Genomic DNA, 14,393 nt, shown 5'->3' with positions numbered 1-14,393 from the left:
TTCAAGAGATAGTCCAAACCCTTCACTTCAGAGATAAGAAGCTAACATTTCACTTAGTTACAGTCATTTAGCCTAATACAGAGATGTGCAATCCTATCGCTCTAGCCCTGTGGGTTCAAACCAGGATGAACAAGATCTTCGGTTTGTGGAGCGGTATATGGAGAAAAGGCTTAGAAACCAATTCTCAAAAAGAAAAAAGGATTTGAGGATTTAATATAAAAGTTTTTGTTTTTTTAATGTAAAATGTCCACTCTCACCTTACTGAAGGTGACACCGGGGTTTTTTTTGTTGTTGTTGTTGTTTTGTTTATTAAATTTTCATTATACTCATAGTCTACATTTCCCTGCTAATCAATCTGTATTCCTGATTACTAGAGCCAACGATGTATGAATGGTACAGGATGTAACTTCTAATTTAAAAGTACATCTATCCCTTCTTCACTTACTGGCAGAAAAAGGGCTTATCGGCACCGCTGGAATTTGTTTCTTAGGTGAACAGGGTCAGCAGGGACATCTTGAACGACTAGGAACATCTGACACCCTTTGCGCACACTGAGACCGGTATTTCTGGGGTGAGCAGGCTGCCCTGGGCAAGAGCAGCTTTTTGTGCAGCTGATTTGAGCAGCTCCTGATAACTGTTTGTTTGAACTTTCCCAACTGCAAATGAAGCGCCGACCCCCGCGGCTTACCGCATGACTAGCTCTTTGAAAGCGCTGGGTACAGCTCTTTGGCGTCCTCCTACTGACTCACTAGACCTCACTGTGCCTGTTCCCAGCATTGAATCAGAACCAACCTCCGCACTCGTCTGTGGAGTGGGGCTGATCATCTATCTGCTCGGGCCACGTGGCCTGTGGTGCTCACGTCCTACAGATGTGAATTTCACCTGTGAAATTCAACATGCGACAGCACTGCTCTTGGCATCCCGCCCCACCTTACCATCAAGCCATACCCCGCAAAGCCCTGGGAGAGAGAGATGCAGGACCAAACGCACCACTGAAGTCAGCCGGCGGCAACATCCATTAGTAGACACACCGGGTGTTGGATTTCTTTCCATCTTGATATAGTACGTGATTTCCTTTTGCCCTGTCACAACCCCCACCCCAGGATCTGCTTGCCTGTGCAGGAACATCATCATATCCCCAGAGAGTTACTGAACTCCTACTAACCAAACCTTTTTTCATATGCATTTTTAAAATTTATTTTTTAAATTTTTGATTGAGATATAACTGACATACAACATTGTATGAGTTTTAGATGTACAAGACAATGATATATATATCACAAAATGATTATTATTTTAAGTTTAGTTAGCATCTATTACCACACACAGCTACAGATGTTTTGGGTTTTCCCTTGTGATAAAAACTTTTAAGATCTACTCCCTTAGCAACTGTGAAATATACAACACAGTATTATTAACTATAGCCGCCACGCTGTACACTCCATTTCCAGGACTCATTTACCTTATTACTAGAAACTTGTACTTTTTGACCATTTTTTCCCATTTTGCCTCCCTCCCAGCACCACCGCCACTCCCCATCCCATCTCTGGCAACGAGCAACCTGTTCTCTCTATCTATTAGTTCATTTTTGTTTGTTTGTTTGGTTGCTTTAGATTCCACATATAAATGATAACATACAATATTTGTCTTTCTCTGATTTATTTCACTTAGCATAATGTCCTCAAGGTCCATCCATGTTGTCAAAATGGTAAAATTTCAGAGGCCGAATAATATGCCTCTGTGCGTGTGTGTGTCTGTGTGTGTGTGTACACATATTTTCCTTATCCGTTCATCCATCAACGGACAACTTAGGTTATTTCCATGTTTTGGCTACTGTAAACAATGAAGCAATTAATGGCAGGGGGCAGGGTACAAAAATCTTTCTGAGATAGTAATTTCCCTTTGGATAAATACCCAGAAGTAGAATAGCTGGATCATAAGTAGTTCTATTTTGGGGGAGCGGGTGAAGATTTTATTTATTTGTGAGAGAGCACAAGAAGGGGGATCAGCAGGCAGAGGGAAAGCAGGCTCCCCACTGAGCAGAGAGCCCAATGCCAGACTCAATCGCAGGACCCTGGGATCATGAGCTGAGCTGAAGGCAGATGCTTAACTGACTGAGCCACCCAGGCTTCCCTAAGTAGTTCTAGTTTTAATTTTTTAAGAAACCTCCATACTGTCTTCTTTCATAGTAACTGCACCAATTTCACTCCTACAGGCAGTGCACGGGGGCTCCCTTTTCTTCACATCCTTGCCAAAAGCTGTTATTTCTTATCTTTTTGATTATAGCTATTCTAACAGGTATGAGGTGATACCTCACTGTGATTTTCATTTGGATTTCCCGATAATAGGGGATGTTAAGCATATCTTCATGTGTCTGGCAGCCATTTTTATGTCTTCTTTGGGAAAATGTCTATTCAGGTCCTTTACCCATTATTTAATCAGATTTTTTTTTAACTTATTTGCATGAGTTCTTTATATATTTCAGATATTAATCTCTTATCAGATACCTAATTTGAAAATACTATCTCTCATTTGGTAGGTTGCCCTTTTTAGATGCTGTACAGAAGCTTTTTGGTTTGATGTAGTTCCACTTGTTTATTTTTGCTTTTGTTGTCTCTGTTCTTGGTATCAGATCCAAAAAATCAGAGCCAAGACCAATGTCAAGGAGCTTACAGCCTACGTTTTCTTCTAGGAGTTTTATGGTTTCTGTTCTTAGGTTTAAGCCTTTAATCTACTCGCTCTTCTGCATGTGGCTGCCCAGTTTTCCTACCACCACTTAATGAAGAGTGATCTTTGTGATCCCCATTGTATATTCTTGGCTGCTTTGTTGTAAATTAACTGACCATAAATGCATAGGTTTATTTCTGGACTCTCAATTCTGTTCCATCAATCTATGTCTCTATTTTTACACCAATACCATAATGCTTTGACTACTCAAGATCTGTAACAGAGTTTGAAATCATGAAGCATGATGCCTCCAGCTTTGTTCTTTTTTCTCAAGACTGCTTTAGCTATTTTGGTCTTGTGTGGTTCCATACAATGTTAAGACTATACACATTGTATTTCTGTGAAACAGGTCATTGGGCATTTTGCAGGCATTACACTGAATCTGTATATAGCATTGGGTAGTATGGACATTTTAACAAAGCAATTCTTCCAATCCATGAGTATGGAACTTCTTTGCATTTATTTGTATCATCTTACATTTCTTTCATCAATGTCTTACAGTTTTCATAGTATGTCTTTTTCTCCTCGGTTAAATTGATTCCTACCCATTTTATTCTCTTTGATGCAGTTATAAACAGAATTATTTTCTTCATTTCTTTTTGATAGTTTTTACGATGTATACAAATGCAACTGATTTTTATATATTGATTTTGTATGCCACAACCTTACTGAATTCATTTATCAGTTCTAACAATTTTCTGGTGGAGTCTTTACAGTTTTCTATATATAAAATCATTTCATTTGCAAATAGAGACAGTTTTACTTCTTCTGTTTCAATCTGGATTTTTATTTCTTTTTCTTGCCTAACTGTTCTGGTGAGAACTTCCAGCACTATGCGAATAAAAGTGGGAAGAGTGGGCATCTTTGTCCTGTTCCTGATCTTGGAGGAAAAGCTTCAGCTGCTTACCACTGGGTATGATGTTAGCTGTGGGTGTGTCTTATGTGGCCTTATTCCTTATGGGGTCCATTCCCTCCACACTCGATAGATGCTGAATTGTGAAAACACTCTTGAGACTGCTTCGATGGATGAAAGAGCAACAAGGTGGTAAAGTTTTCCCATATGGATTCTCTTGCATTATTGCTCCATATCTAAAACCTTTTATACAAAATCTGCTGTGTGCACAACACTGAATGCCACAGAATTTTCCCTCCTCAAACTTCTGTGATGGCGTGCATTAATCTTCACAGCCTTAGGGAGAAAGCAGAGGACTGCTGCCTTCCCCAAAGCTACATCCGATGTCTAAAATACCATGTAAAGCCCGGCACCAACCTCAAACACAGTGGCTGGCAGGCTGCAGGAGGGCACTCAACGCTGCTGAGTGATCATATGAAAAAAAAAAAAAGGGTGAACCCTTACTGGCACGCATATATGCACCTTCCCCTTGCCACATAAGTATTCTCCAAGCAGACGAAGGAAAGACTGAAGTCTGGATGAGTGCAGAGTATTCCTTCAGGTGAGCAAACTACAGCCCCATGGGTCAAATCTGCCCCATGGCCTGCATTTGGAAATAAAGTTTCGATGAACACTGCCATGCTCGCTCATGGATGGTCTGTGGTTGTTTACATGCTACACCAGTAGAGTTGAATCATTAAGTTTGAATCACAAAGATCACAAGGTCTACAAAGCCAAAATATTTCACATCCAACTCTTTAAAGAGAATGTTTACCTAATCCCACTTTAAAAAATGAAGGTTTGTCCTCTGAAGGAAAGAGGTCCATAGAAGTTGCTAAAAGACAATGCCAAGCTGAGAGCAAGAAGCCATGCCTCATAGAAACACATTAAGTAAAAACAACAACATGGTCATCCCTGGAAAGAGAGGGGCCTTAACTCAATCTGTTTTCATCTGCTTTAAACTTAAAAGAATTATTAACTAGAGTACATGTGCCTGTTACTTTTCAATATCTCAGGTGGCATATTTCTGTAAGACAAACTTTCAGTGGGAAACTAAAACTTAATTTGTTAAAATCAGTAAACTGAATATGTTGACTAAATTTTGTGTCTGCAGTTAAGTATGTCTAAGTTAAGATTTGCTCTAATCACAAGGATTAGACAAAGAGTTCACAAGCTCTTGTCATCAAAACAGAGGTTCTTCAAGAACAAAAACACCTGTATTTTGGCTTTCAAATATTTATGTAGTCATAGTAAATTACAAACAATCTGCTAATTTTTGTAAATATACATGTTTTGATTAGTTGAAAATCTGAAGCTTGATATTAATTTTATCTTTATTTTTGATACAATTTCCTTCTAATTCTATTAATAACTTCTGACCTAAAAGCTCTATCATTATCCAAATTCCAAGCATTCCAAGCTGAACAGACTAGCAGTGACTATTTTTTATAACAATGCTGAAAGTTCAAATTTCGAAATTTCTCTAACTCTTAAATGTGCTTGGTTTCTCCATTCTCCAGATGTAACTCTGTCACAGGCATGCAGACCAGGGATAACTCCCCATTTCTGAATCCTAAACAAAGACCTTCCTGTTGCAGCATCAAGCCAAGCTGGTTTGGCAACAATTTTTATATTTATTGTGAAATCTCTTAAAAAGCCAAGTTAGGCCTATACTGCAGTTGTTAGTACTGTCACATATCATAACAAGCAATTTAAATTACTAAAACTATAATCAGATATGAAGTCAGCAGCCTTCGGAGAAGATCACAAAGTTACTTTTGGCCACTGTATTGTATTGGCATTGACACTTAAAACCCAATTCACTGCAGAACCAATGAAAAATTGCACACAACTAAAAGAGCAGAAAAAAGTGCTCTTTGGTCAAGGTGTGATAGAAAGCAGTATCTAAATGCCTAGGCCAAGTTTATTTATTTATTCAACAATGCAAAAAAACTTTAGGCTACAGTGACAAGCAATGGAAGGCACCAGCAGCAATCTCTCGAGGAAAGTGTTTTACTTATATTAGGCATTGTAACAAAAATCAATTAGTTTGGTGAAATTTAACAAAGCCTAACATTATATTAAAATGCATTTCTCTGCTTCATTATTTTCATTTGTGCTGGATGCTGAAGGACGGTACCATGGTATAAATTTAAAAATTAGTGTGATCGTATGAGAACTGGTACCAACTGGTTTCATTTGCAAAGAAGTGGTGAGCTTAGCTATCTGACTTTACCTTCATACAAGTGACTACCTTCAAATTTCTTTCCAGGCATGTCAAAGCACTTTTGTGTTTCTCTTATTTAAAATACAGGACAGCAGTAACAGGTAGTAACAGGCAGTATACTGCAGAAGTTCAGAACACAGGCCCTGCTGTAAGACTGCAAAGGTCTACATCCCACATCTAACACGGTCAACTACATCCCACACCTAACACGGTCAACTACATCCCACACCTAACACGGTCAACTACATCCCACATCTAACACGGTCAACACAACTCGGGCCAGGTGGTTGACCTCTTTCTGCTTCAGTTTCATCTGAAAAAAAGATAAAAAGAGTACCTACCCCATAGAGTTTTTCAGAGAAATGAGCTACCTGTGTAAAGGGCTTAGAACGGTGCCTGTTCTCAATAAATACTACCTAATATTATTAAGATAAATAATGGACTGACTAAACATGTTTCAAGCAATGAGAAAAAGAGATTTTTAGGTAATTACTAGATCCTTTTGGAATACACAGGTTTTTCACATGTAGTTTGTATTATATTAGACCATTTTATGATATAAACATCTCTTTTGGTGGTTCGCTCCCAAAATACAGTCACTTGAGAAGGTCAAAATCAGGTAAGTTTTTTTTTTTTTTTTTAAAGATTTTATTTATTTATTTGTCAGAGAGAGAGGGAGAGAGAGTGAGCACAGGCAGGCAGAGAGGCAGGCAGAGAGAGAAGCAGGCTCCCTGCTGAGCAAGGAGCCCGATGTGGGACTCGATCCCAGGACGCTGGGATCATGACCTGAGCCAAAGGCAGCCGCTCAACCAACTGAGCCACCCAGGCGTCCCAAAATCAGGTAAGTTATAGTGTACCCTCTGAATCGAAATCTGGGACAGAGCCCAGAAATTTATTTTTAAGAAAAATTTCTCAGATGACTCTAGTGTGCAGACAAGTTTGGGACCCACTGATCCTGATAGGGCCAAAAGCTCAAACTGTCCTTTAACTCCATCACATACCTCAGATCTGCACACTAACCCACCCAAATATGTAACCATTTCCTGCCACATTTGTGGTCAAGCTTGATTTATTAAAAAAAAAAAAAGTGGAAGTGGGGGTTTAATTTAAGAATAGTGTTTCATCATAGTTAAATACTGCTCTGCTAGTCTGTTATGTTCAAAGTCTTCTAATTTTAACTACTAAAGGGAACACTCTGCTTATGTCAATAAGTATAATAATAACACCTTATATTTGTCCAGACCTTTAGATGGCATTACTTATATGGCATTCTATCATTTTATTTCTTCAAAGATCCGACCATATTCTAAAGTATGCAGAGCAGTGGTGATTCCATTTTACAATGCAGAGCAGTGGTGATTCTATTTTACAAACGAGGCGTGAAAGGGTTAACTGCAACAAGCGAAGGCACTAGAAGGGCACACATTCTCTAACTCCCAGAACTGTTTCTCTTCACTTTGTTCACTTGCTCTATCCAAAGAAAAACAAGATACCGAAAAATACTTTCCAAATGCAAGAAAACTCAACAGAAGGAGAAAACAAAGTCTGAGTACTACAAGTTACTGCTATGAACTATCAAAAAAATTGTATTTTTTCCTTCAAAATGTAATCATATATCCTAACATTTAAAAAAAAAAAAAAACTCTAGCTTTTTCCTATTTAAAATTAATGAGACTGGAAAAGAATAAATTTGAATGAGAAATTACTCACTAAATTGGATGGAAGCAAGCAAACTATAGAGTTGAATTCTAGATCTAGACTGTAGGGATCTGCCCAAATACCACCGGAACCAGAACAGGCAGAATTCACATCATTAGCAGGATGTTCTCAAGAGTCAAAATCACGTTAGGCCCTTTACAGTAGTCCAGACCTCTCTCAACTCTTTATATAACATACTCAGGATAAATGGAATTAATTATGAGAAGCAATAACACAAAGACATTTATAACTATGGGAAAGATCAACGGCATTTCCTTTCATAGCTAATTTTTAGGCTACATAACACTGAAGTTCTAACTGCTAATTATTTTTAAAATGCATTTACATAAAATGAAATGTCTTGTAATTATTTTTGAAATGCAAATTATTATTCATTTCCATTTAAATTCTGCTAAATTATTAATACAACTCACTTATTACACTTTATGTTCTTACTAAAACACAATAAGTATTAAAGACTGTATTCTTAACAATATAATTCAATGTTAATCATAGAGGTTAAAAATGCCAGGAATTTAATAACAAAAGCACATGCAGAACTACTCCTGGAAACTTATTCATAGCCGTGCGAAAATCAATATAACAGGTCACCATAGAAACATTATAATAAAAAAGTTAGCTTTCAATCGATGCAACTTACTGTAAAAAGCCAAATCTATCCGTGACTTTGTAAACAAGGTAATCAGCATCCTCCCAAGGTTCAATCTCTGCACCTTCTCGTCCCTGTAATTGGGGACAAAGAAGGGTATTATTGGGAATTTATAAAACTGAACAGTTACTTAAAAGAAAAAGTCCACAAAACAGGAGCTTTCTTATGAATTAATAATAAGGGCTAGAAATAAGGCACTATCAGCCTAAATTAACTTTAAAAAAAAAAAAAACTACTTTTGGCAATTAAATCACTATTTCCCAGTGACAAGCTTCAGAAGATCCTGTAAGGCAGCAACAGCTGACATGCAGCTAAGCCCTGATCGGACTTGGGTTTACGTGAGAAGTCAACTGAGAAAGACAGAGCAATGAAGGGTAAGAAAGCCACTCTGACTAAAACATGTGTTGCAGAAAAAAACTATTTCTTCTCATCCAAACTTCCCAGAAGAGTAAGCTATCCACCTTGTCTCTCTACTTCTTTACTTCACAGCTACATCAGCCTTGACATTACTCTTGCCAACGTCAAAAATTATCTGCCACTGTTCAATCCAGTGGATGCTGTTCAGTTCCTATCTAGTAGATTCCGTTCAGTGCGTTTGTCCATGTTGCTCGCCCCCATTCCTCAAACTTCATCACACCAGCCTCTCTTGGCTCTCCTCATACCATCCAACTCTTCTTTTCATGGGTCTTCATGGGTCCCCCTTAACCGTCAGTGTGCCCACAGCTCTGCCCTCAGCCCATTGCTCTTCTCGTTCTACTTTTGAGGCCATTAATTAGCATGGATTAGAGAAGGAACATCAAATGTCTACACTGGTCCATCAAATTTTAGACTCAATACCCAGCTGTCTTGTGGACCCCTCCGTGTGCATATATTTTATCAATGACTGCACAATGGCTAGCCTAGTTCCTAACTATGATTTAACTGCATGGAGGGAAAAAAGTGCATGCAAACATGAATGAATGATAGTCCTATTGGTTTTAAATTAGTTAAGCAGTTGAATGAATTAATTAGTTTTTTCACAGACTCCACTAAAACCTATTCACAATAATGGGAAATTGTGTCTGATGCTCCAAACAACCAATTCAAAAACAAACTCTGGGAATGTAACTATTAAGTAGAGCAGTGCCTGCCTGTAGGCCTCTCCAGGAGCAGGGCACAGTCCAGATGGCTTTCTGTAATTTCATGTTCCTGTTACTCTCCCAAATAATCAAAAATAACAGATATGTAATTACATGCAACTGAGATAAATATAAAACATGACATTTATAAATCACTGCCTCCAACCCATTATAGACCTCAAGGAGTAAAGTAATAATAAGAATACAGGTAAATTGTCAACAACTATGATATTCTAGGGCACCAAAAACCAGATTCCATAACTAACTTAGAGATAAAATGCTAATGGAGAGTATACATAATGTATAAGTTCAAATTTTCAGATGTGTGTTAAAATTTTAAGAGCATATATAAATTATAAATAAAATGGGTATTTAATTCTATATGGTGCCATGATCAAAAATTTACTGAATACCTAGCATGTGCTAGGAACTATTCCAGATATTTAGGATAGAAGAGTAAGTCAAACAAAAGAAATCCTTACCCTCAGAGTGTACATTGTAGGAGTGAGAGCAGACAACACACAAAATAAGTGTAATATGAAGTATGCTGATATGGTAAGTGCTATAGTGAGAAATAAAGAAGAGAACAGAGATCCAGAGAGCTGAGGAATTATTAAACAGTGTGGTCAGAGAAGACCTCACTAAGACAGCAGCATCTGGGTAAAGATCTGAAAAAGGTGAGGCAATGAGCCATGAGAATATCCAGGATAAAGTGTTCTAGGCAGAAGAAACAGCCAGTGCAAAGGCCCAGAGGCAGGAGCAAGCCTGGTGTGTTGGAAGAACCGCAGAGACCAGAGTGGCCACAGCACAGGGAAAGTGGGAGAGAAAATCTGGAGATGAAGTAAGAGAAAGAAAGATGACTTCAACTGCCCCATGAAGTAAACAAACTGCTTCTGAATTTAAGCTCTCCAAACACGAAATCCATTTCTATTTATGTCTTTTCCTAATAAATACTTACTCAGAGTAAATATGAATACTTACTCTGTCATATTTAGCAACTATTTCAGCTCGCTCCTGGGCAAGTTTGAGTGCTACATCCTGGTCCGAATCTGTGGAGATCAAATTTAGATGATCCGTTATTTAAAGAACCAAAAGTTAATTATTATAAAACTAAGACAAAAGAGAAATAAAACAATAAATTGGTATTGCCTAAAAGGACAAACTAGCAAAATCAAATAAACTTAAAAGGCTGAGTTAAGTATCTGTAACTACAACTATGAAATATCGACGCATCTGCCATTTCAATAGTACAGATATTTTAAAAAAGCAAATTTGTTAACATAGCATTAACTTAGGGGAGATGATAAATTTTATCCCTTAAGAATCAATGTTGGATCCAATTTCAGAGAAATAAGTATTAAAGTAGAAACAAACGGAAAGCTCTAAGTTTTCACATGAAATCCATCTGGGTAGATGATGAGAACATTCAAGAAGGCTTTTACAAACAGGTCATTTGTCCACAGAACAAACCAGCATACTATATACTTCAGGAGTTAAAAAAAAAAATTATTTCTCCTACATGATGAAAATAATTACTTCTTCATTTGGCCTCTGAGGTCCCCCTCATCAGCTGTCCCAAGTGCTAGGATAATCTCCAGTCTTCCCGCACAGACAGACCTTCTGTCTTACTACCACCCTGTATCTTTGTGAGAAACACAAACCTGACAGCAGCAGTGGAGATCACAACATGAAATAGTATGCTTATGATACATCCCAAGTACCATATGGAAAAACAAAAGACCAATAATAACAGGCTATATCAAAGGCACCTCTTCTCAAGGAGAAAAAAGACAAGCATTTCACTGGAAATTTGGGCAAAGGCCACGAGCGAGAAATTCCCAAGAGTTAACGAGAGCAGCCGCAAGCATGTCTGTGTTCTCGGGAACTCTCTGGCAGACGGCAGGAGGTCGCCAGGCTTCAGATACTGTGAAAAGCACTTTACATGTCTTATCACATTTATTTCTCACGACGACCCTCTAAGAGAGGTATCACATGAATTCTATCACTCAGACAGAAAAACATGAAGCCTAGCGATTTTAGCGAACTTGTCGAAGGTCACAGAACTAATAAAGAGCACAAAGGGATTCACATCCAGCTACAATGGACTTCATAGCCAGTATTTTTAAGGGTTACTTTCTAAAAATGATTACTAAAGACACAAGGAAGGCCTTCCAGGGAGAGATGGCCGATGGAACGCACATTTTATATCCATTCTTCTTGGATGACAACAGAGGGATTCTTTAAATCCCCTCCCTCAAAGGCCCAGCAAATGGTGGCTCCTAAGGAGGGGAAGGATGGGGTTGAACACAGAGCGTGGACGAAAGGGGTCAAGTCCCTGAGACTGAAGGGATGTGCAAGACAGAAGGGATGTGTGAAAGAGTTTGGGTGCAGGGAAGAGAGCCCCACGTTGGCCCTCCAGATCAGGAGACCAGCGGACCCGGCTTGACTGCGGAAGCAGGAAGGGCGACAAGGCGTGCATCTGGCACCATGGAAGAAAACAGAAAACGCAGCAGGCCGGGGAGTGGACGGTGGTTACTTCCGGGCGGCGGACTGTGAGGAGGGAGGAGTATGGCAGTCAGCTATTTTTCAAAATAAGCCATACAGACTGCTGAATCTTTAAACCAAGTATAGCTCTGGTAAAAATAAAATCTAAATATAAAAGCCAAGGCATGGGGAAAAGAAATCAAACTTATTAGAAACTAAAGAAATACAAGCTTTAAAATATCTTTGTACTTATCTCAGACTGACCAAAAACCGCACTGATGTTACTCAATGTTGACAAGAGTGTGGGGAAATCGGCAGCCGCTTACTCTGAGGGGAGATTTATCAGTGTATAAAAATCTTTGTGGAAAGCAATTTGATAACATGTCTGCAGAATCTTAAAAACAGGTATACCCCCAACAATTCCAAGTCTAGGGAGTTAGGCCCATGAGATCATCGATATAACAATAAAAATTGGAAAAAGGGGAAATCTGTAAATTTTTAAACGTTTATTGGGGGAAAAAATGCTTATTCACTGCTTTTCTCAGACTACAAAGTGTCCATATGCTATCCTTTGGGGGAAACGTGAGTAAGTAATAGAATGGTTCAATAAAATAACAAAAATTCAGACTAGTTTAGATTTTCACAGTGAACTAATGTAGTCAGAAGTCCGGGATAATCAACTCAATTATATATTCATAATCCTAGTCCAGATTTACAGACCCCTGTCAATACCTTTTCCCTCTTCTATTGCCCAGCTTTACAACATTACACCCCTGCTTCTACAAAGGCGTAGGGAGAGCAAATTAATAGAAATTAAACTCAAACTAGGAAAGTTGACTACTTATTAAATTCCACTTCCATTATCAGAACAACTAAGCGTGCGTATCTATGGTGATAGGCGAGAGTCAATGGATGAGTGTGTTCTTTGAATACGGTCAATACCACCTTCATTCCTGCTACCAGTCCTAGAGTCTGAACCCTATTTCCTACTTAACAAGGACAAGTTTAAAAGTATAAAGACAAGAACTAGAAACAGTAAGGAGCTGATAAGATGCAAAGTATCCCGAGAAAGCATCATTGTGGTGAGCTGAAAGATAGCAAGCTTTCCACGGATGATCTCTAGTCTAGAGATTTCGGGAAAGGAAAACCTAACCATGTAACAGGCCATACTGGAACTGAATGAAATTCTATCTTAATTTTATGAGAGAAAGATCATGTACTTTCATATGATTAGAGTAGTTGACATGGCTCTAAATCAAAGAAAGTAAGTTCTAAATCTTTAAATTCCTTTAGAAATTTCTTATCATTGCATTTCCCTGTGGAGAGAAAATTCTGTAATGTTGACAAATGTGTTCTAAAAAAAAAAAAAAGCATGGATCTGAAGTCAAATTGATTTTATAAAATACAGCCAAACCTGATTCTTTGAAGAGACTACATCTAAATGCCAATTCTTTCCAAGAGGGAGTAGTAGAGACATAATTTAGTAATCCACATTGTGAGGCAATAATCTTTAGAGTAAGAAGTAATATCCCTATGCAGACTTCACTGTAGTTATATTGTTTCATAATGTCTGATCTGTAGTTGAGAAGTTTATTAAGAATCATACCAGAATCCTCCCTTTGGTTTCATTTTGAGTGCTTATTTAGAAATTCCACTGCAAGAACAAAGAGTGCCCTAAAACATTGATTACAAAGGGATATCAGCAGCTGTCTTGTGTCTGGGCGCAAGTGTGCACAAAGTTCCAGGCACCTATTTAACAAAGACAGTTGTGTTACTCAGTACTTAAATCACATGCCATTATTAAATTTAAGAAATCGCTATTACTTTACTCAAGCCAAATTAAATCAAATTATTTTTATTGACTTCCCATCTAACGTTAACAATGTTCCAAAGTAAAAGAGGCATATCTGAAGCAGTAAAAATCAAAAGACATTGGATTAAATACTCAAGTATACAGGAAAACATACCTGGGTACAAATTTATGGAAGATAATGACAGCTACTGCGTCTTAAGACACATATAAAAAACTGACAACTACAACATTTTAAGAAGACATCTAATTCCCTTTAAATACAAGAACTTTTAAGAAGCAAGCATCCTCCTGAATGGCATTTTTTAAAAGCAGGCACTGTAACTCAGTATCGCTCAATTAATCGCAAATTGTAATGAACAAGTCAGTCAAAGTTATTAAATTTCAAATTCAGTCCACTAAAACAAAATTGACAACAGACATTTTTCCTCCCGCACGGTCTGACAGATAATTATTATGTATAAATCAACTATTCCAATGCAAGAAGTACTTTACCCTTTGTTAGACAATTGGTCTGGCCTTGGGAATGACCGGCAGCTTCGGTCCTCATAGAGTAGACTTATCTACTCCAAGATCTCATTATTATTTTACAGTTCTCAAGCACACCAGGAGTGTTAGGTGGTGCCTCACACATTCTGGCAACAAACTGAAACCGAAAAGTGGAAGGCAGCTCTGCTTTAAACACTTTGTGAAACAAGTACAAGAAAGAAAACGTTTCTAGGGGAGAAGAAAAGATCTTTCTGTGGTTGCACGGACTACAGATACCC

The 14,393-nt window shown here is 38.1% G+C and overlaps 1 protein-coding gene across 3 annotated transcripts in view; it reads right to left on the bottom strand.

Annotated features, from left to right (window-relative positions):
* USP6NL (USP6 N-terminal like) overlaps positions 1-14,393 on the bottom strand; it is a 153,973-nt gene that overhangs the window by 63,065 nt on the left and 76,515 nt on the right. For 2 of the 3 annotated variants that reach the window (XM_044229336.1, XM_044229334.1), the window contains 2 exons: positions 10,314-10,381; positions 8,206-8,288 (listed from right to left, as the gene is read on the bottom strand). In XM_044229336.1, coding sequence (XP_044085271.1) covers positions 8,206-8,288; positions 10,314-10,381 — 151 coding nt within the window. Of the gene's footprint in view, positions 1-8,205; positions 8,289-10,313; positions 10,382-14,121; positions 14,251-14,393 lie in introns of those variants that run through there. The other variant, XM_044229335.1, reaches the window with a different exon arrangement.

Source organism: Neovison vison, chromosome 12 (genome assembly GCF_020171115.1).
Source record: "Neovison vison isolate M4711 chromosome 12, ASM_NN_V1, whole genome shotgun sequence".
In the NCBI taxonomy this organism is placed as follows: domain Eukaryota; kingdom Metazoa; phylum Chordata; class Mammalia; order Carnivora; family Mustelidae; genus Neogale; species Neogale vison.
The sequence above is the reverse complement of the archived record's forward strand: the minus strand, read 5'-3'. Positions and strand labels throughout refer to the sequence as shown.